This window comes from Corvus moneduloides, chromosome 15 (assembly GCF_009650955.1).
Source record: "Corvus moneduloides isolate bCorMon1 chromosome 15, bCorMon1.pri, whole genome shotgun sequence".
Taxonomy (NCBI): domain Eukaryota; kingdom Metazoa; phylum Chordata; class Aves; order Passeriformes; family Corvidae; genus Corvus; species Corvus moneduloides.
This window is the reverse complement of record NC_045490.1, coordinates 6,688,300-6,710,378: the sequence shown is the minus strand read 5'-3', so window position 1 is coordinate 6,710,378 and position 22,079 is coordinate 6,688,300. Positions and strand designations below refer to the sequence as shown.

General features: G+C 56.0%; 1 protein-coding gene across 1 annotated transcript; it reads left to right on the top strand.

Moving 5' to 3' along the window:
- Positions 1–568: 568 nt before the first annotated feature.
- On the top strand, positions 569–21,514 carry NDST1 (N-deacetylase and N-sulfotransferase 1). Its single transcript, XM_032124930.1, has 15 exons — positions 569–630; positions 11,849–12,748; positions 13,296–13,778; positions 13,994–14,081; positions 14,305–14,459; positions 15,523–15,708; positions 16,085–16,213; positions 16,374–16,556; positions 16,890–16,986; positions 17,124–17,247; positions 17,418–17,592; positions 17,801–17,971; positions 18,810–18,919; positions 19,647–19,749; positions 19,855–21,514. Exons 2-15 carry the CDS (start codon positions 12,239–12,241, stop codon positions 19,972–19,974), a joined length of 2,634 nt encoding a protein of 877 aa, XP_031980821.1. The 5' UTR covers positions 569–630; positions 11,849–12,238; the 3' UTR covers positions 19,975–21,514.
- Positions 21,515–22,079: the final 565 nt, after the last annotated feature.

Sequence of the window (22,079 nt, the reverse complement as noted above, 5' to 3'; positions counted from 1 at the left end):
TGAAACGACATCTGGGTTCTGCGGATGGGGAGGAGGCTGGAGACAACCTCAGGCTTGACTGACTTTAAAAATCTGACACACAGGGTGTGTGCACACTGGGGGAAGGATGAAAAGGCTCTGTGTAGGAGCCATCAGCCTGACACCCCAGTTACACCAAACACACAGCCTGGGCTGTACCTTTTGGACACCCCATCGTACTGATCCCAGGAAACAGTGGGAATGTGGGGCCCTGGTGGGAGCATCGCCGGGCGCATGGACCATCACAGGCACCCCGGGCGCGGGGATCTGAGCCCTCCCGCCGCGGGATTATCGCCCGGCTCACGGTCACCCCGGGGGCCGGAGGGGGCGAGGAGCCGCCGGCTGCGCTGGGCAGGGCACGTGCGGCAGGGGCAGCCCCAAACCCCGCGCTGCCCCCGGCACTGCGATCGGCCGCAGCCCGGCCCAGCCCCGGCTCCGGCCGAGCCGCGGAGCCCCGCGCGGCCCCCGGGGCGGTGCTGGCGGGGGGCGGCGGGGGCGGTGCCTGCCCGGGCGGCGGGCGGGACGCGCCGAGCGGGGCCGGGCCGGCGGAGCGGGCGGCGGCGGCCTGGCAGAGGGGAGCGGAGAGGAGCGGAGCGGGCCCGGCGGCGGCAGGTACGGCCCGAGCGGGGCGGCGGCGCAGACAAAGGGCGGGCGGGGGAGCGGGCGGGCGGCAGCGCGGGCCGGGGCCGCCGGGCCTCGCACCGCCCCGGGCCGGGCTGCGCCGGGAACCGGGCCCGGCGGCTCCTCCCGTCCCCCGGGAACGGCGTCTCTCCCCGCCCGTCCCCGCGGCAGAACGGCCCGGTGCCCTCGGGAGGAGCCGGCCGGGTGGAGCGGGGGTCCGGCGGGGAGCCCCCCGCCCCGAGCCGTCCCGCGGCTCCGCCAGGCCGAGGGGGTCTCGCCGCATGGGGGTTCGGAGGAGGCGGCGAGGCCGCGCGGTGCCCGGGGGTGCCCTCGCCCCGCCGCTGCCGGGCACCGCCGAGGAGCAGTCGAGGCCAAGCTGCAGCACGGCGCCAGGCGCGGGGTGCGAGGCCTGGGGCGTCCCCGCTCCCGAGGAGTGCGAGTGGTGGTAGCTAAAATCGTGCAGGAGCGGAGCACCAGGGTAGCGCGGCCAGAGCCGGTCTGGAGGTGCACACCTTGCGCATGGCACGGCTTGCCCAGCCTAGCGGGCGCTCCTGTGGAGCACCTCACCACCCTCTCTGGAAGAGGTCCTGGCATTTTCTCCGCCGCTGGTGAGCTCCTGGGCCTCTCGTGCATAGCTGTGTATAATCTTCCCAAGTCGTTTGGTATTGCCTTCACCACCACACAGGCAGGCTGTCCCCCGCAGATGGGGGCAGCCCCTGATTCCCGGCGGCACAGAAGCCACACCATCTTGGGCGACCTTTGGCATCACCTGGAAGGCTTTTCTTCCCATCGAGGCTGGTGCTCCCTCCCAGCACTGCAGTCACATCACAGCACCGGGATTCTCCCGTCTCGTGATCCCAGCCAGCTGCTGCCACAGCACACCGTGGGGATGGTTGTCTTCCCACTAACGGTGGTGCTCACAGGATTGGGAAACCGGCACCTTGCAGTGCCCCTTTGTCACCGGCAGCCTTGGAACAGCAGCTCTTCCTGCAGCAAAGCAGCATCTTTGTTACTCACATCTCGAGATTTGTTTTTACTGGAGCTGGGCTGGTGAAGACGGGGAGGTGAGCAGCCTCATGTCTGCTCCCCTCGGCTGCACATGGGGACCAGGGCTGAGGAAGCTGTCCTTTTCCAAATAAAACAACCAGGACAAATTCAATAGGAAATAAGTTCCTCTCTTGTGAGTGAACTTGCCGTGGGTGGAGAAGAAGGAAATTAAACAATAGAAAAAACGTGCGGGACTTGATACAGCCGGAAAATAAACCCCAATGCTGTTGGTCTCTGTCAGAATGGCCGGGCATCTTCCTTTTGCCTGTGTCAGTGCTCATTTTGGGCAAGGACAGTGAAGGCGAAATTCACGTTTCTCAGTGCCACTCCATGGCTGGGGCATCCATGTGTGGATATGGGGAAGCTAGGACCTCCCCATGCCACCCATCAGGGTCACCTTGCCCAGCCCCAGTACATGCCATGACACCCCACCAGCTGCAGCCCCCAGATTTGTCCCTTCCAACCTGGAGCTGCAGGCACTGGACACAGATGCTGATGGGGAAGCTCACACGCACAAAGCCTTTCCCGCTTCCTGTGCCTTTGGGAAGCTGGTGGGTCTGGTATGATTTTGTTTGGATGGGGATGGAAAATCCATCCCAGGCAAACAGACTTTCCCTTACAGGTTGTTTTGGGCTTTTCCCCCCTTCCTGTGTGGCTCTGTCAGTACTGTAGAACAGGACATACTTAATGTGCTGGTGGTGGTTATTTAAACTGAAGGAAAAAGACACCTCGTAAGTCAAAACCCAGGCTGGAATGAAGAGGGAATGATTAATATTTTCTTCAGTACAGTGTCATGCTGAAGTATGGCACAGCCGTGTGTGCCCCTGCTGCAGAGTGTCACCATCAGCACCTACCCATCTCCTTCCACAGGCTTTTATGAGCAGGTTTGATTTTGGGACATCTCTGGGTGCTGGGCTGAGGATGGAGGGCTGTGGTCCCACCACATATCTGATCTCGGCCAGCTTCTGACTGCCTACTGGAGATGGAGCTGCTCTCTTGGCTCTTTTGTGTGTGGGGCAGGGTCTTGGAGGGTTTTGCTTGAAAGGGGTTTTTTTTATAATTCTGCCTGCAAGATGTACCTTAATGACTTGTGTTTTTATTTTGGCTGTTGAGGTAGAGCCTGCCAGAATAAGGTTAGGACTCAAGACAAGGGAAGCAAGATATTAAGTTCCCAAGTCTTGTGTTTGCTTCATGGCCTCAGAGGACGGGGCTTCCAGTCTATCTCATTGATGTTTCCAGTCATTCCAACTTCAGGACGTCATGACAGCCCTTGACTTCCTTGTGTGTTTCTGGTGGCATTGCTTTGTGCCACTGTCAAGTGTGTGTTGGTGATATTGGAACTTGACATGGGGAGTGGAGGGAAAGTGTGATGCTACTTTCTTGGAGACCATCCTACAAACCTCAGGGGCTGAGACCACTCTCCCGGTGCCAGTGGGAGATGGTGCCCCCCGTGCCCGCTCTGTGCCTGTCCCCAGGTGTGGAGGAGCAGGGCAGCCCTCATGCCGGACCCGTGAAGGGCTGGATGAGTCACACCCTGCGGACATGGAGAGATGGCGGCCTATAACTTATGATTCATGTTGTTTTCCTGCAAAAGCCACCGACTGTAATGGCAGAGCTTGCAGAAGACTAATCAATATCGAGCTGTAAATCCTGCGTGTGACTGTGGCTGGCGGCCAGGGGGCTGGGGCTGGGAGCACCTCGCTTCCCACGTCCTCCCCAAAACCAGCAGGACCTTGCTGCAGTCTTTTGCCCTGGGAAGGGGACAGAATCCTCTGCACTACCTTCAGGTGGTACAAGCCTTCCAAAAGGGGTTTATGAAGGTCGAGAGATCCGTTAATGGGAGGTATCCCAAGAGGAACTGCCCTGGTATTTATGGTGGGCATGCCCCAAGTTCAGCTCTGATGCTGATCTGGTCAAAGCTGTGGAAATGGGGATTGTCTTGGAGAGATCAAGACTCTCTTCTAGGATTTCTGCCCTGTTGTCCTACTTCTGCCAGGGAGCCCAAAATATCTTGGAATTTACATTCACTGGTAAAGCAGGGAAGAAGTATTTCCAGTCTCTGAGCTTGGGCATGTTGAGGGTTGGATGTACAGTGAGGGGTGTCCGGCTCAGCTCTCTCTGCCGAGATGTGTGTCTCATCCCATAGCTCTGGGTATGGTTAGGAAGGATGACAGCCCTCAGGATGTCCCTGCTCCATGGGGTAGCCTGATGCTCTCCTGGCTCTGCTTCCCATGCCTTGGCCTTGGCAGAACCCAGTACCCCACTGAGTATTCCCCTTCCTTCCCAACACCAGCTGCACCTTCACAGCCTTGTACAACCCTGCAGCCCCAGGGCTTGGAGCTCTTAAAGAAAGGGGATGCATTAAAAAGTGTTAACTGTGTAGTCCTGAAGTGCGGCTGCAAGTGCTGTCAATGCCTGGACACATGGCTCAGGCCATTTTCAGTCTCCTCCATTGGCCTTGATCCATCCCTTGCTGTGCTGGTACACTGCTGCTCTCGTGGATTTACGTTGGAGAGTGGGATTGAGGCCAGGAGGGAAGGAGTCAGTGCAGGTGGAGCATGGCAGGTTGGTTCCTCGAGCATTTGCTTGCCTTGGAGCCCCTGCAGAGGAGAAGGAGAGGACAGGACTGATGCTGGAGCAGGTAAACCAAAGCAACAGACTTCTCATGGACATGCCATTTGGTTCTTGCAGCCTCAGACCTGGATCTGAAAATAGGGGAGGCAAGAGGCAGCAGCTGTGCTTGTTGGGGGCAAGTGTGGGCTTTGCCAGTGCTGTTCTAGGGGTGAAAACAAAACTAATCTTGCAAGTGTCCCCTGTGCTCTGTGCCTGTTCGTGCTCCCTGTGTTTTCCCTGGGCTGCTGAGCCTTGCAGCCTCTGGTACATTTTAAGGGTGACAAAGTTTGCATGCAGAGGTAATGTCTTTTATTAGCCTAACTAATACCTTTAGGAAAAAACAGATGTGCTCTTGGGCCTGAGGAATGCCTGCGTGGCCAAAATGTGTCGCTTTTTCCAACTGTGTCCATTGGTCTAATAAAAGATCTGACCTCCAGCCTGGCCCAGTCATGACCTTGGAGCATGCTGGCCCTGGAAGTGTCCTGCCTGTGCGTCAGCATGTGCTGCCCAGCCCTTCCCAAAGGATCTGCCACCCCAGGAGCCATGGCGGGAGCACACCCACGTCACAGCAGGGACTGCTCTGACTTCTAATTCAATATTGGCTGCCAGCACCTGGCCCTGTGGGTGCTTTGGGCTCCTGGCAGCGCCTGTCCTGGCAGACTGCAGGGAAGTGGAGGTCAGAGGCAGCTCAGCAAAGCACTGGGGCATCAGGCAGGATGGATGTGGTCTGACAGTAGCATCCCAGGGAGCCCCTGGGAGGAGGAGGCAGCTCCATCCTTGTAGGGACTCTCTGGAACGTGGGCACTGGTGGGGGTCAGTTGCTCTTTGTGAGCTGGTTCATGCTGTGATTTTATGGATTCTGCTTTGCAAAAGTGCTGGTTTGGGGCTGGGTTAGCACTCGCAGGGCAGCCTGTGGTCCCCAGAACAGCTGGCAGTTCTGTGGCAGGATGCCTCTGCTCTCCTACCAACTTGGGAAGCTGTCAAGAAAAGGAAGCAGCCGGCCCATGCCATGGGGCTCGCAGTGCTGCCGTGCCTGAGCACAGGGAATCACTGCTGCTTCGAGAGTCTCTGAGATCCAGTGTCACCCTCACACTCGTGGCAGGACCAGCATCTCTGCAGGAAAAGTGTGGCCGAGCCAATTGTCAGAGGCAGCAAAAGGTGGCATCGAGGGGCTTTCAGTCCGTGTTTTTTTTGGGTAGGAGTCCTCATGCAACCTGCTTGTGAGAGGGCAGGCTGCCACTCCAGTGAAATATAAAAATGCATGTGAGATTATTTTCCCCTCGTCCTTTTTCTTTTTAAAATACTCAGGATTCAGGCCCCGATTATCCAGAAAGGCTCTCGGGTGCTTGGAAAGCCACAGGAACCAACACGGCACATTTCGAAGCAGGAAAACCCAATTCATTGAGTGGATTTTTTCCCCCTGTGAACCCACTTAAAATTCATGGAGAGTTTTGTCGGTAAGAACCTGTTTCAATTAACAGACAAAAGAAACTCTCCTCGTTAAGCGCCTCTTTCAATTAAGGTTTGGGAGAATTCCCCAAGCTCTGCTCCGAGGCTGTTCCCAAGGATTCAAGGACAAAAAATACCTCTGAGGAGGAGTCACCTGTGAAGGGCTTCAGCTTTTCTGAGGGGCTTGCAGCGGCACAACCCGAACCATAACCTGGCTGTGGGGTGTTGGGGTGTTTTGTTGGGATGGTGATGGGGATCATTGGTGCTGAGGGATCAGCTGCCCAACCCAGTGTCCCTGGGGCATAGGAAAGCTAATGGCTGCTGCTAATTGCTGGCCTAGTTTGTGGAGGAGACTGGTTTCATGTGGGTGTTGGGAGATGGAGAGGTGCTCTTCCAGATCAGGATGCTGAGGACAAGGAGGGTGGGAGCCACCGGTGCCCCAGGATCAGAAATGGGGTGACCTCTGCAGAGGCTTCCTCTGTACAGCCTCACTGACAAGGATGGGGAAAGGGGTGGGAGATGGGGATTAGCAGGGACAGGACCTTGGGATGTGGGTTTAAGGTGTGGGGTTTGCTAGAACTAGTCTTAGACACCCTCCAGCTGGGCTTGCCAGCTGCTCTGCCATGAAGAGTTTTAATCATGGCCTTCCAGAAGCCTCACCCAGTTTTTAGGGATTTGAATTTTTAAAAAAATTTATTCAGGTTTTTTTCTCCCCTAAAAATTCAGCATATACATGTCACAAACAGAACTTTGCTTTTCCATCCCTCTGCAGGCAGTGGTGAGCTGTTCTCATGATTGTTTTTTTGAAGAAAACCTGAGAAAAACATTACTTTTATCTCTCACAGTAAAACTGAAGTGCTAACAGGGCTTTCTGGGTGCAAAAATGCCTCTTCCAGAGCTGGACACTTTGACTAAAAATAACTTTTTAAAAGTGAAAATTCTTAACCACTTTCACTGGGCTCGTTGCTCATATTGGTTTCTTTCCCCTAGGAGCAGGAAGGGGGTGGGCAGCAGAGCCAGAGGTTTATTTCCAGAGGCGAGAGAGGTGTCAAGGTGAAGCTTGGTTCAGCAATCCAGGTGAATGCTCCAACTGCTCATTTCTGGCCAGGCTCTATAAATCAGATCTTAAAAAAAAAAGAGCTGAGAAGAAGGGAGGATTTTCCTGCTGAAGTCCTCCTGGGGTGGAAGTTCTCCAGACCTTATAAATCACCAATGAGTTTTCCTGATACTCCTTTGTGTTTGGTCGCATCCAGCCTGTGCATGAAGGGGAGAAGCCGAGCCAGGTGGGTTTGCAGTGGGAGCAGCATCAGGAACTGCCTGTCACTGCCTGTTCCAGGGTCAGCTGCTAGGGCTGCCACTGTCCATTTTTAACTTGGCACCTCTTGAGCACCGGTGGAAGGCTGGTGTCCTCAGGAAAGCAGCACTGGGAATCTCCCTCTCCCACAGCAGGGTGTTTTTCTCCCTCGTAGGTTGTAACTACTGTTTGCAAAGTGCTTAAACAGCCTGTGTAATCTACCACGTAAGACCCTCCTTATCTGGCATTACCAAACCTCTGGCGAGTGGGTGATGGGAACAAGCTCCTTTCTGCTCCTCTGTGTCCTTCTCTGTGTTTTTCCCCTCTCTGCCTGCTCCACATCCCTCTCCCCTGCCCAGACACCCTGGCTTTGCAGCTTGGCAGGAGGCAAATGAATGTCCATACAGATCACTCCTCTGTCCAAGTCTCTTGGGCCCATCCTAAAGGCTCACCCAGGCTGTCAAGACGAGGAAAAACTGGTTTTGCAGTGGTTGAAGTTTTCATGCTGGGTTCCTCTTCCTGGGCTGCTGTAGCTTCATCTCCTGTGGCACAGGGCTTGTGTCCCAGCTCCAGGAGCATGCTGGTGGGATCATCACACCACCACACACCACAGTAGAGGAGATCATCTCCTGATTGTGCCTTCTCTTGGTCAGTGGGTGCAGCCCTGGCTGGGGAGGGAGGAGATGGGGACAGGGACAGACAGTGGTCCTTTGCACCCTGAGATAGCTCTTTTCCCTTGCCAGTGCTTCCAGCTGTCTGCAGATGTTTCCAGTTGTAGCTGGGGTCACTATCATTTAGAGCTGATAAAGGCGGTGGTGCAGAGGTGGGTGTTTAAAGGCCATTTTTTCATGCCGATTACTTTTTCATTTTCAAAGCAACCTCCCCTGTCTTGAGCTTGCAGTTGTCTCTTGAATAATGTGATGGCATTAATCTTCTCTCTAAGGATGTGCTTAGCTCAGTGGTTTTAGATCTGTAGCCCTCTAAATATTACCAGTGAGTGAAGGGGATTCCCTCTAGAGGGAACTTAAACCTATTAATAATAATTTGGCTGCTTTTGTGCATCTTTTACAGGTAGTGCTGATTCCCAGGGCTGCAGGGCACCAGTTGGTGATCGCTGGGGATACTCACGGTGAGGGTCCGTGAGATGTGGGAAGGACAAAAGGTGGGGTTGGATAAGCATTGTCTGCTGGGGGCCTGAGTCCTGGCCTGGCCAAATTTAGACCTTCCAGTAGTGTTTTGCCTTCAAGTGGGAGATGCAGCAGATGTGTAGGTGGGGCTGATCCGTCCACATTCCCTGCAGTGGTTGGATAGGGGAAGTGTTGGAGCAAGCGGGAGTGATTGCAAATCGCTGAGCTGTGCAATGCAATTTAGCATCCTGCCTCTAAATCCTCCTCCATCCATGCTTAACCCCCAGGGCTGGCTTACAAGGAGAAGTGGAGCTGGCATGGTGGTGACGAGGTGATTACCCAGCAGTGGTGGGTCTCTCCCTGCAATGATGAGGAGTGAGGAGCAGGGGTGCCCACCCAAAGGGTGCCAGCAGGAAGGGGAAGCAGGGTCACCCACCTGACTGTGATGTTTAGGATGTGGCTTCATCTCTATGGGTTGAATGTTGGAGATTTGGGAGCTACTCAAATCAAGGGCTGAGGTTCTTCAACAAAATCTCGGTGTCTTCTGCATGAAGGTGGATGGCTGCTTCTTCCTTTCAGCCTTTTCCAAAATGGTGCAAGGGAAATGTGTGAGCAATTTCTTACTCTGTCACACCTGTGGTTTTGAGCTCACCTCCCATCTCTGGGCCATGGGCTTGGGACAGTTGATTTATCCAACAGCTGGGACTTGTGAACTGCCTGATCTTCACTGCTTGCACCTGCAGCCAGACCTGTTCCACCCCCCAATAAATCAAACCCTGCTGTGGTTGTCTTCTGGGATCACTGATCTTTCCCTCTTCGCCGGATCTGCTTGCGCTTCCTTGCTTATATTTAATCCTCACGTTGCATCCCGACAAAATCTCACTGGTATTTAAAGGAAGAGTGCTGTAAGCCACTAAAGGAAATTCCCTCTCATCCCATCTAGAGCCTCCCTGACTTTCTGGGGCGCAGTGGTTCCCCAGGGAGTATTTGTGGAAAATAACTGGGCAGGGAGAAACCACTGTCCCCAAACTGCACTGGGGGGTGGGTTTTGAAAAGCTGTTCAACCATTTTTCCCTTCCTCCTGCAGCTCTCTTAGATTTGAAGAAGCAAAGGTACTTTAGTCAAGCTGATAGTAAAGGGCTTCCCTGTCCCCTGGTTGCGCTCCCTGCCCATCCTGGGGTCGGATCCAGCTCCGCAGGGTGCTCCGGGCTCCCAGCCACGCCGGGAAGCTGCTTGGATGCTGATTGTGTTTGTCAGGGCAGCCAGATTAAGAGCATGGTGGCTAAGCCTCCTCACTGAGTCTCCTCTCCAGCGGAGTCTGTTTCAGGGCATTGCTCAGAAACCCACGAGGAAAGAGCATTTTCCAGGGCTCTTTCTCCCGGGGTCTTTGATGTGCGGCTGTGGCTGAGCACCCGCCTGGTGATGGGAGCCTGCCAGCTCCGTTTCTGGGGGCCTGAGGTCTTGTGTGGGACTCAGGCTGACATTTCCAGCTGGTGCCTTTTAAATAATCACTGTGGTTTTAAAAGGCACCTGAGCAGCGTCTAAAAATCAGGTTAAAAGGAAGTTTGACCTCAGCTGTCACCTTGCCAGATCTTGTGGTTTTTTAAATTTTACCATCTTGTTTCCCTTTTTGTTTTAGAAAAGCTGTTGGTCTCAAGGACTTCTTTTGTGCTTTTGGTCATGAGCCTGCTTCCTTCCCCGGCACTGAGCTGTCAGCTCTCCCACCAGTGCCAGGGATGTGCAGGGGTCTGCTGGGCAGGATGCAGCCAGCACCCACTTGCATGGGGAAAGCCCTGGGCAGGAGCATCTCCAACCTGCAGCATTGCCCCAAAGCCCTTGGCATCCTCCCCATGGAGGGTTTGCTCTGGCGGTGAACCAGCAGAGCAGGATTCCTGCCTGCTTCCTGCCACACTGACAGGTGCCTGAGGCGGGATGCTGCCTGTCCCGGTCCCAGCTCACACCTGGCTGCTCCGGGGGTCCAGTGCTGGCCCCCTGCCCTGGGCAGGCTTTGACGTGGCAGCCTGGGGAGACTCAGCCGGTGTCTGGCCAGAGATGCTGTCTCCAAAGCCTGGTCATTAAGTACTGTAATTAAAAGCTCTTAGGAGAGAATGGGCTAATGAAGTGCCCTTGGAAGTGGCAGGTGATGTAGGTGCAGAGCCCTATTCCCTTTTTCATGGAGGGTGGTGCACGGATGGACACACAGTCCTGCCCATCAGGTGCTGGCTCTGGTGCTTGGCATCAAACCCACTGCTGCCATTTGCCCGTGTATCACTGTGGGAATGCAGCTGCCAGTACCCACTGCTCCTGGCAGATGAAAGAAACGGAGAGGGAGTGGGATGGCACAGCCAGGGTGCTGGATAATGCATTTCCAGCTCTCTGCATCCCTAGGGATTGTAAGCAGGCAGGGGAGCCTCCCTCTGCGCAAGCACATCCTTAAAATCAGCAGACCTGGAGAAGTGCCCTGTCCCAAAACCACAGCAGGGCTGTTCTGTTGTCCCAGGGATGCTGGAGGGGCTGAAGGAGTGAGGTGGAACAGGCAGGACACACCTCGAGGGGCTAAGGAGAGAAGGTGCATCCTCTCTTGGTCATGCCTGGAGATCATCTATGTGCACAAAGATAAATTACAAGTCAGTAAACCCAGGTGTTCCACACAGCCGGCAAGGGGAGGTTGCTGGTGTGTCATGGAGATGGTGAAGGAGGAGACAGTGATGGAGGCTGGAAGGAGACTGGCTGCCAGCAGCACCTACCGAGGCCTGGCTGAAGCAGTGCCATGTCGGCAGGGTTGGGAAGCACTGCCTGGAGTGGGAGTTTCTGCTGGGAAGGGCAGGGATGACAGGATTACCCTGCCAAGCCCCAGTCTGTAATCCACAGTGCCGCTCAGTCGGCCACGTTTAATCCTGTTAGGAGCCCGGCTGGTGTCAGCAGGGAGGGTGCTCAGCCACAGTGCTGGCAGGACACAGGGAGCTCTCCCTGGGAGGAGCAGGGACTCCTGCCCTTGTCCCCAACAGTGGTAGGAGTTTGGGGACAGTGCTGCAAGCCACTTTTTTTCCTTAAACACATTAGCTGCATCAGTCTGTCCCCCAGGTGGCTTCACCTCCTGTCAAGCAGTGCTCATTGTTTTCCTTTTTTTTTTCAAAAGAGCTTTTCACAGGGAAGGGAAGAATATTCCCAAGGTTGCTTTGGCTCCACGTGGACACTCCCACATGCCCATCTCAGTGACCTTGGCTGGCGGCTCCTGGCTCAGCCTTGAGCTGCCTGACTGGCGGGCTGCCCATGTCCCTCCCATGTCCCTCCCTGCCAGCCGAGCTGGGCCATGGGGGCTCAGACCTCCCCCCATTCTCCTTGGCACAGCGTGGCTCCCACTGGGCACAGGGAGGAATAGGGCTGCTTCTCCAGCTGCTTGAGGTACCAGAGATTCACGGGGGGCTGGGGGCTCCTCTCCATAGCACCTGGTGATGCACCTGCACTCCAGGTGCACCCACGGCCAGGATCCCATGGCATGGCTGTGTGCTGCATTCCCGCTCCATCCTCGGCGCTGTTGGGAGCTCACAGCGTTATTGTGGCAAGCCCTGGCACGCCAGTGAGCTCCTGAGGACTCTGCTGGGGCTGTCACACTGCAGAAATAACAGTGGCAGCGTTGACATCGTCCCTACCCTCTCATCCCACCTCTCTCTCTCAGGGCGCTGTGTGGAGCCGGGGAACCAGGGATCCACCATGCCCACATTCCCACCACGAACCGCGCCGAGGCTGCCCGCTGCCCCCTCGCCCTGCTGAGGCCATGGAGCTGCTGCTGCCGTTGCTGCCATCACCACAGGAATTTCGGCTCGGCAAGGGGACTCTCGGTGCCTCTGCCATGGTGACATGAAGCAGACGGCGAGGGACGCCCGACTGCTGGAGGGGAGAGAGCCTGCACAGGCGGCCTGCTAGTATTTTAATTTATTAGTAGTATTCAATTTGATTTTACCTAATTTTTTATTGGTTGGTTGGTTGCTTCTTCCCCTCCCCGGGGCTCGTGAGGGGAGGGGGCGGGCAGGGGAGAGGGGCCCCACCTCACCCAGCGGATGCAAGGATGACTGTGCTGGCCAGGGCCCGGCGGGGTATCTGGCAGCTCTCTCCGCAGGTGGTGTTGCTCCTGCTCTTTGCCTTCTGCCTGCTCAGTGTTTTCGTCTCTGCTTATTATTTATATGGGTGGAAAAGGGGCTTGGAGCCCTCTGGGGACGTGGTGGGGCCGGACTGCGACGAGCCCAAGGTCGCCCCTTCCCGTTTGCTGCCACTGAAGACCCTCAAGGTGGCCGACTCCTCCCGCACAGACCCCTTGGTGCTGGTCTTCGTGGAGAGCCTCTACTCCCAGCTGGGCCAGGAGATTGTGGCCATTTTGGAGTCGAGTCGCTTCAAATACAGGACAGAGATTGCCCCGGGGAAGGGGGACATGCCCACGCTGACCGACAAGGACCGGGGACGCTTTGCCCTCATCATCTACGAGAACATCCTCAAGTATGTCAACCTGGATGCCTGGAACCGGGAGCTGCTGGACAAGTACTGCGTGGAGTACGGCGTGGGCATCATCGGCTTCTTCAAGGTAAGGGGGTACATGGGACAAACCAAGATCCCACTGCCAGGCTGGGTGTGAGCCCTGGTGTCCTACTGCCCCGCAGGGACTTTGCCCTCCCCATGCTTTCTGCAAGCAGCATGAATTGGTGTGGGGCACAAGCTTCTAGCAAGGGCACCATCTTAGCTCGCTCCCTTTGGAAGGGCTGTGTAGCCTTTGGAGATTTTGAGGAAAAAAACACACTTCTGGGATCAGTCCAGTTGTTTTTAGCACATGTTTTCCAGCAGTGACCCTTGCTGGGGTTTGCCAAAAGCATGAACAGGTATTTTACTCTGCAGCCCTTCTCCTGCCAAGTGCTCCCAGCCGTGGGACACTTTGCACATAGGACATGAGCAGGATTGAGTGTGAGGGGGATGAGGGCACCCCATGCTCCAGAGAGGAAGCGGGGGGAAGCCAGAACCCAGTTCTCCAGGTGTGGTGAGCTGCTGCCTCTGTTGCCGTGGCTGTTAGTGTTCCTTGTGAGCCCCTGCCTTGTTTCAGTGTCCCATCTCCTCTAGCTCCCATTTTCCCCATGCAGGCCAACGAGAACAGCCTTCTGAGTGCCCAGCTGAAGGGCTTCCCACTCTTCCTCCACTCCAACCTGGCGCTGAAGGACTGCAGCATCAACCCCAAGTCGCCCCTGCTCTACATCACACGCCCCAGTGAGGTGGAGAAGGGTGTGCTCCCCGGGGAGGACTGGACTGTCTTCCAGTCCAACCACTCCACCTACGAGCCTGTCCTCCTGGCCAAGACCAAGTCGGCCGAGTCCATCCCGCACATGAGCGTGGATGCTGCACTGCACACCACTGTGATGCAGGACTTGGGCCTCCACGATGGCATCCAGAGAGTGCTTTTCGGCAACAACCTCAACTTCTGGCTGCACAAGTTGGTCTTTGTGGACTCTGTCTCCTTCCTGACGGGCAAGAGGTTGTCCCTGCCCCTTGACCGCTACATCCTGGTGGACATCGATGACATCTTTGTGGGCAAGGAGGGCACACGCATGAAGGTGGAAGATGTCAAGGTGAGTCTGTGCTCTCCTGGCTGGGTGGGCAGGGCTGGACGCTTGTGCTTGCTCAGGGGTGCTCCAGAGATGAACCTTTCTGCCCTCAGAGCCTCCCCTGTCCCTCTGGGAGCCACTCTGCAGAGCTCTCAGGGACATTGGTGCTTGCCCTGATGTGGCACCTGTCCCTGAGGCCATGTGCTGAGGACACCTTGCTTTCTCTCCCCTTCTCCCAGGCACTGTTTGACACGCAGAACGAGCTGCGCACCCACATCCCGAACTTCACCTTCAACCTGGGATACTCAGGGAAATTCTTCCACACAGGTGAGGAGGGCAAGGGCACCGCTTCTCCTGTGGGTGCCGTACAGCTGGTGCTGGGGCACCAGTTGGTGCTCAAAGAGGGTATTCTCAGGGCTGCAGGAGGGTCCTTAGGCATCCCACCCTATTCTTCCATCACCTAGCCACCAAGAGGGGCTGCCCCTCCCTCTGCCCCAGCTGCTCACACAGCTCTCCATGCTCGGTGGTGACAGCAATTGTCATGCCACAGGTACTGATGCTGAGGATGAAGGTGATGACCTGCTGCTGTCCTACGTGAAGGAGTTCTGGTGGTTCCCCCACATGTGGAGCCACATGCAGCCTCACCTCTTCCACAACCAGTCAGTTCTCGCCGAGCAGATGACCTTAAACAAGAAATTCGCTGTCGTGAGTAAGATGCTGCCAGTGGGGTTGCTTGTGGTGAGGGGAGGATGGTAGAAGAGGAGCAAAGAAGATTCCCAGGGAAAAGCCCCTGCTTGCTGGAGCAGAGGGACCTGGTGACATTAAGTCATGTCCCTCATGTTGCAGCTCTGTGGGTAAATCCATTTATGCTCTAGTACCTAGAGCTAAAGGATTTATCTGCAGCAGCCAACTTGTTCCTGTGGCAGTGAGCTGCCCCAGTGGCTGTTCAAGGGGAGACCCTGTCTGTGCCTTGCAGCTGTGCCCACCTGGCCTGGCACCGTGGGGATGCAGAGGGTGCAGCCCAGGGGGATGCTCAGCCTGGCACCGTGTGAATCTGTGCTGGGTGATAATGTGGGATCCTGGAGCGGTGGCTGTGCCGGGAGGCTCCGGCTGATGGAAACTCCCTCTACAGGCTGAACTGGCAGGGACATGTTTGGTTGTAAAGGCAGGCTGTGACCTTCAGCTTGCTCAGGGGTTCTCTGTCCTTTTGGGCTGTCCTTTGTGTTGCACTGGCACCAGTTCATGCTGTGATTGATTGACAGCTGTCTTGAATCCAAACTGCCAGACCTATTAATAATTGGATCCTTTGGCCGAAGAAAGGGATCTTCAAACTAACTTGAATTTATTATCTGATAATTACAAGTGCTTAATTAGAGAGAGACCAGACCTTTCCTACTTAGGATGGGCAGTGTTCCAGCTCAGAATTTCCAGGCTGTTTTGTATCTACTGATATAAACCACTCTGCAGTCCTATATAACTGTGTCTCCTCATTCTTCACAGAACAGCTTGGCTATGGCTGTTCTGTGGGTGACAGCAGAGGACAGGGATGAGGATGGTCTGAGTGAAGCAGAGGAGTGGGTGTCCACCCAGCATGGCTGTTCCTGGGCTCCCTTTTGTGGAGACAGTCAGGCTTAGGAGAGGATGCAGAGCCCTTCCCTGGTTGCTCTCCATAGGCACAACTAGACAGTTTGTAACTGGGAATGGAGAGGGATTGGTTTGTGATTTTGGGGTCTCCACAGTCACCCATTCCCCACTCTCTTCTCTGCAGGAGCATGGCATCCCCACTGACATGGGGTACGCTGTGGCCCCCCACCACTCGGGCGTGTACCCCGTCCATGTGCAGCTGTACGAGGCTTGGAAGCAGGTTTGGTCCATCAGAGTGACGAGCACGGAGGAATATCCGCACCTGAAACCCGCTCGCTACCGCCGCGGCTTCATCCACAATGGCATCATGGTGGGTGCCCAGCTCTGTCTCTGGTGCTTCTCTTCTCCTGCCTCCCCCACCAAAACCAGAACCTCAGCAGGTGGTTTCTGCACAGCTCCAGTTTGAGGGGGTTGTTCCCTCTTGCTCATCCTGCATGGGTGAAGCTTGTGTGAGGACAGTTTTTGGCTTTTCCATCTGTTCACATCCTTCCCTTCTGTGTATGTTTTCAAGTCAAGGATGGTGAGGAGTAGTATAACTGGTCCTGACCTCTGAAGGGTTGAGGTCTGGTTCCCTCTTTTTGTTGGGAAGGGAAGGAGATCCAGCTCTGGAAGCCTGGAGACCATGGGGCCATTTCATTGCCCTGGCTCCTCTGCCTGTTCCATCCATATCTTTTTTCCTGCCCCAGGTGCTTCCCCGGCAAACCTGTGGCCTCTTCACGCACACTATTTTCTACAATGAATACCCTGGTGGCTCCAGTGAGCTGGACAAAATCATCAATGGGGGTGAACTGTTCCTGACTGTGCTCCTGAACCCTGTAAGTACTGCCCGGGGAGAGACAGACAGGTGTCCTGCAGCGTTGTCCTGGCACTGCTATGGGAGATGTCCCCAGTGTTCTCAGCCAGGGTGGGATGAGATGCATGAGATGGTTGCTGGGTGAAGCTCCTCTAACCCCTGCTCTGTCCTCTCGGCTTCAGATCAGCATCTTCATGACCCATCTGTCCAATTACGGCAACGACCGCCTGGGCTTGTACACCTTCAAGCACCTGGTCCGCTTCCTCAACTCCTGGACCAACTTGAAGCTGCAGACATTGCCCCCAGTGCAGCTGGCACAGAAATACTTCCAGATCTTTTCCGAGGAGAAGGACCCGCTATGGCAGGTACCCCTGTGCCTTTAATAGGGGGAGTGACCCTGTTTGTTGTGCTGGGAGAGGGTAGTGGGGTATAGCTGGCCCTGCTCTGAGCCTCAGGTAGCTTCCACCCTGGATTTCCCTCTGATTCCCTGGGTAAGCAGTGGTTTTTCACCTCTTCGCTGGTTCTGCAGGCAGTGCCAGGGAGGGGTTTGCCCTGTAGACCTGGAGAAAGCCCGGTCTTTGTCCTGCCTGCCAAGCAGGGTGGCCTCCCCGTGTGTCTGCTCAGGGTGGAGGGGCTGAGCAGAGGTGTGGGGTCCCATCCAGGCTGCTCTGTCTCTGATCCTCCACGCTGTGTTTCAGGATCCCTGTGAAGACAAACGGCACAAGGACATTTGGTCCAAAGAAAAGACCTGTGACCGATTCCCGAAGCTTCTCATCATCGGGCCTCAAAAAACAGGTGCTTCCCTTCACCTTCAGTGCTGGGAGGCTTGACAGGACTCCCACACTCCCAAAGAGCTTCTCTCAGCCCTCCTGCCCTGAAGCAGAGCTTGGAGGGAGATTTGGCCCATGTCAACTCTGTCTGTCTGTCCAAAGGAACAACTGCCCTTTATCTCTTCCTGGGGATGCACCCGGACCTGAGCAGCAACTACCCCAGCTCAGAGACCTTCGAGGAGATACAGTTCTTCAATGGACACAACTATCACAAGGGCATCGACTGGTGGGTCTCTGCATTGTGGGGACTGTGCTGGGAGTGCCAGTAACTTTGGGAAGGGGGAGCAGTGGTGCTGTGGGATTTCCCTTCTGAGTGTCTGAGATGTCACCTGTGAGGGCGGTGCTGGGGACATCTTGTGGTGCCTGTCTGCCAGCCTCACACTATGCCTCCCCCAGGTACATGGAATTCTTCCCCGTCCCCTCCAACACCACCTCTGACTTCTACTTTGAGAAAAGTGCCAACTACTTTGACTCTGAAGTGGCTCCCCGGCGAGCTGCAGCCCTGCTGTCCAAGGCCAAAATCATCACCATCCTCATCAACCCTGCAGATCGAGCCTACTCCTGGTATCAGGTGAGCCTCTGCCTCTTCCCTGGATGGCGCGGTCTTGTGGGATGGTGAGCTTGGTTTGGGATGTGGGATGACTGCGGATGCCACGCTAGTTGGTGGAACATGTGATGCATGAGGACACATCCTGGTGGCCTGGAAGCCACTGCACCTTGTGGGCAGCCCAGGATTTGGGTTACCCTGGGGGCAAACCTGCCTTGCTCCTGCCTGACAGCACCAGCGAGCTCACGATGACCCGGTTGCCCTGAAATACACCTTCCACGAGGTGATCACAGCGGGGCCCGAGGCCACCCCGAAGCTGCGGACCCTGCAGAACCGCTGCCTGGTGCCGGGCTGGTACGCCACCCACATCGAGCGCTGGCTCAACAGCTACCACGCCAACCAGGTAGGGATGGGAGCACCCCAGTCCTACAGTGGCAGCAGCTGGGGAGAGCCCTCACGCAAGCAAGGGTGTGGGGGAAAGAGCTCTTGGATCCGAGGTTTGCTGTGGAGTTGCTCCCATGGGAGCTGTTTATCTTGCACCCTAAAAAACCATGGGGGGAGAAGTAAAATTACTTGGAGAGGGGGCACAGGGGAGGTGCTGTGCAAGAAGGGGACCTGATGATGGATAACATACGAAGATGTCCTTGTGTGGGTTGTCACAGCAGGGTTGAAAGGGAGTGGGGGCAGAGGGCTGTGGGTGGCTCTGTGGGGTCACCGTCTTGGCCACAGACCCCCCTGGGGCTGCCCTGTCTGCTGTCACCACGGCATCGAACAGGACAAAAATAGCAGGTGAAGCTGCCCATAGTTCAAGCCATCTGCAGGGAAGATGGGAGCTGGATGCCAGCCCTGCTGTGACCCGCACAGTGCAGCACTGCTGGAGAGTATGGGATCAATCCCTGAATGATTTTTCCGCTGTCGATTAACCTCATGAAGTCTTACTAGTTGCCTGCTGCTAGTGTAATAGCTGTGTTGCAATCCCAGCTGCCTGTGGGCTGGGTAGCCCTGAGCAGAAGCTCTGATGTTCTGGTGGGTCCTGGCCCTGGCTTTTAGTTGCATTTCATTTTCCTACATCCGGTGTAAGGGAGCACCAGGGCACATTGATATTTAGTGGAGGCCCTTGTGCAGGCTGGTGGCAGATTTGGCTCTGAGATGTCCAAAGGTATGGTAAAGGTGTCCTCTTGCCTCAGGAGAGCAGGGCTGGGAGCCAGTGACACCTCACCACCCTGCCTTGCTCCTTGCAGATCCTGGTGCTGGATGGCAAGCTGCTCCGAACGGAACCTGCCAAAGTGATGGAGACAGTCCAGAAATTCCTCGGTGTGACCAACTTCATCGATTATCACAAGACCCTGGCGTGAGTCCTTCCCCCAACTTCTCCTTCCTCCACCCTGCCATGGCTCCCATGCAGTGGGTTGGCCAGGGGACACCCAGCACTGCCCCAGAGCAGCCCCCAGCCCTGGGCCTCTCTACAGAGCTGCTGTTGATTTTGATGAGGCCAGGCTTTTTCCTGAGACCTATGCAAACACCACAGTGGGGTCACTCCAGGCAGCCCAAGAGCAGTCCTGGGCTCCTGGAGCAGAGTTCAGGAGTGCATTTGTGGCACAGATGATGGTATTGAGCCCTGGCACTCCATCTCCTTGTACATGCTTGAGAGCAGCTGCTGGCTGTGTGGTACCTCTGCAGGTGTCACCTTGATCTGAGCCTTCCATTAAACCCCACTCTGAGAAGCCTCCAGAGCTCCTAGAGAAATAGTAATTTACCTCTGCCAGGGCTTGCCTATATGTATGTCCACCCAGGTGCTGTGGGGCACTTGAGGGCATCCAGGGACAAAAGTGCCGCAGAAAATGGTACTTAAACCCAGGTAGACTCTGTGCTCCCTCAATATGGCAATGAATGAGCCTTGGTGGACTGCTTATTGCACAGCTGTAGGGGAACCTGTTGTACCAGGGGGTTGATGACAAGATGTTAGCTGGGCTGTGGGTTCTAGAGGTGGAGAAGTGCCCTGTGGGACCTGCTGGGCAGGATGTCCATGGAAGGTGTGAGGTGGGTAAGAGGGCTGAGGCAGAGCTCTTGCTTTGCAGGTTTGATCCAAAGAAAGGATTCTGGTGTCAGCTTCTGGATGGAGGGAAAACAAAATGCTTGGGAAAGAGCAAAGGGAGGAAGTACCCTGAGATGGATTCAGATGTGAGTATGCAGAAAGCCTCCTGGGCTGGTCCTGAGCAGGGCTGTGCTGGGCTGGCGGGCTCTGGGCTGGTCCCCCTGACGCTCCTCTTTGCTCTCCTGTTGCAGTCACGCGCCTTCCTGCGGGACTATTACAGGGACCATAACATAGAGCTCTCCAAGCTCCTGTACAAAATGGGGCAGACATTGCCCACCTGGCTGCGGGAGGAGCTGCAGAGCACCAGGTAGCTGCTACTGCTGCCACCCCCTAGCAGTACCTGAGCGGGGCTGACCCTGTGCCAGCAGGACCTTCTCAGCAATACCGAGCCTTGGAGGGGACCCCAGGAGCGCACAGCGTCACTGGAGGCTTGGAGGGGACCCCCAGGAGCGTATGGCTGCACCAGAGGCTTGGAGGGGACCCCCAGGAGCACAGGGCTCCACTGGAGGCTGCCTGAGCAGTGATCCGACTCTGCAATCCCTGTGCTCCCACCTCTCCACCTGCCCCACACCTGTATCTCTTTCATTTTATTTTTCCTTTTTAATTCCTGGTCCCTTCCCACCCTGCTCTGGTATGGGGAAGTGGCATAAATTCCCCCTTTCTCTGCTCAAAATGGATTCCAACTGCCTTGGGCCTGAGGGCAGCGCCAGAGCTGTCCCTCACCTCCTGGTCTGAGGATGGTCCTGGTCCAGCCATTCTGGTGCACTGGTGGTGACTTCGCTGAGCTGGAGCAGAGGGATGGAGCTGGTGGAGACCCAAAGCACAGAGGAACCCAGACCTACTCCTGCCATCAGCCCCATGGCAGGAAACAGGAGAGTTTGCTGGATTCCCCCAACACCTACTTGGAAAAGCTGAGAACAAGGTGGATTTTTCTTTCAAAGACTGGGGCACAATTTCTGTTGTCATCTCTGTTGTCATTTTCAAGCTCCTCAACCTATGGCTCCCCCTCCATGGGCAGCATGGTGGGACTGTGGCCTAGGAGGAGAAGGGGCTGGCATGCTGGTCTGGGCATACTGGTCCCAGTATGCTCATGACCCCCAGGCCCATCCTGCAATCTTGTACACATGTGGTGTTTCCTGTGGTAAAGCCGAGTGGTGCTCGGCACACCCTGGCATGGAGGAGAGCGCGGGGACAGAACAGACATTGGGATAACAGCAATCAGAAGGATGCTGAGAACTTCAAACCTCTTGAATATTAAAAATGAAAGTATTTTAATAATGTTGGGTTTTACGCGGGGGGGGGGGGGGTGGGTGTTCATTTGGTTCCCATTTTGCAGGGAGGTGTTTTTCTTCAGTGCCAGAATTTGTACCTAAACCCCGAGGGTTTTACGTGGTCTCTTTGGTTGTTACACGTGAAGTGGACAAAGGTCAGTGGGGAAACAGGAAGGTTTCCCACTGGCAGACACATCTTTGTACTGGTGGTGCCGTACGGAGCTGCAGCCCCTCCCACGCCCTGGGAACTGTTGGCAAATGAGACTGAGCCATCACGGGTTTACCGGCAAAAAGGGCCCACATTTCCGCTTGGATGGCAGGATGTGGGATGGCAGCGGTTCTGCCCGAGGGGGATGCAGTGCCCAGGATGCTGCCAGAGTGGGGCCAGGGCAGTGGGGTGGATGTGTTTCACTCGCCATGTGAGGGGCCCCGCTGGCAGCAGGGTTCCCACCTGGATGTTTCAGCCCCAGCCCCTGTAGCTGCACATGGGGCCATGGGGGCTGTGCTGGGGGAGGCTCCCAAGCACTGGTGTAAGGTCCTGTTGAACCGACTGCTAATAAATGGGGGGCTCTGGTTTTACTTTCTGGTTGTTGCCTGTGTCTTTCCTCGCCGGCATGATCCAGTCCTGCCCCTGGGGGTTCTTGCTGCCTTTGGCCCCATCTTTGGGGGGGTTAGGAAGGGGGTATGTGGGAGCAGCTCTCCATGCACGAGGTGGCAGCAGCTCTCTAGTCCTGGATCCATCCCCGCTGCACAGCGCCCACAGCCTTCTCTTCCCGGGACAGCATCCAGCACCGACTGCCTCAGCACCGGGGCAGGCATTTGGGGGGCCGGGGGATCCCTGCTTACCTTCTCCCCCCTGCCCCATTCTCCAGTCCCTGCCTGCCCGAGCCTGCCCGCCTGTCTGCTGCCTCCCCACCGCCTTCCGCTGCCCGGCCCCTGCGAAGCGCTGCAGGAAACGAAGACAGAGCCTAATTAATCCCAGACGGGTTTGTTTGAACCTGTCGGAGTGACAAACGATGTGTGGTGCCGAAGGAGCCGCCAGATGGAGGAGAGAGGACTGCAGGGGGAGAACCGGGGGGAACCATGGAGCTGCTTGCCCAGAAGAGGAGGCTGCTAATTCCTGGCCATGCTGGAGCAAGTCCAGG

Excerpts from the sequence above, each read along its gene's own strand:
- NDST1 (XM_032124930.1), top strand. The coding sequence starts at position 12,239 with ATGACTGTGCTGGCCAGGGCCCGGCGGGGTATCTGGCAGCTCTCTCCG. Across the intron at positions 16,214-16,373 it reads TGACTGTGCTCCTGAACCCT|ATCAGCATCTTCATGACCCA; the intron begins GTAAGTACTGCC and ends TCTCGGCTTCAG. Across the intron at positions 17,972-18,809 it reads ACAGCTACCACGCCAACCAG|ATCCTGGTGCTGGATGGCAA; the intron begins GTAGGGATGGGA and ends TGCTCCTTGCAG.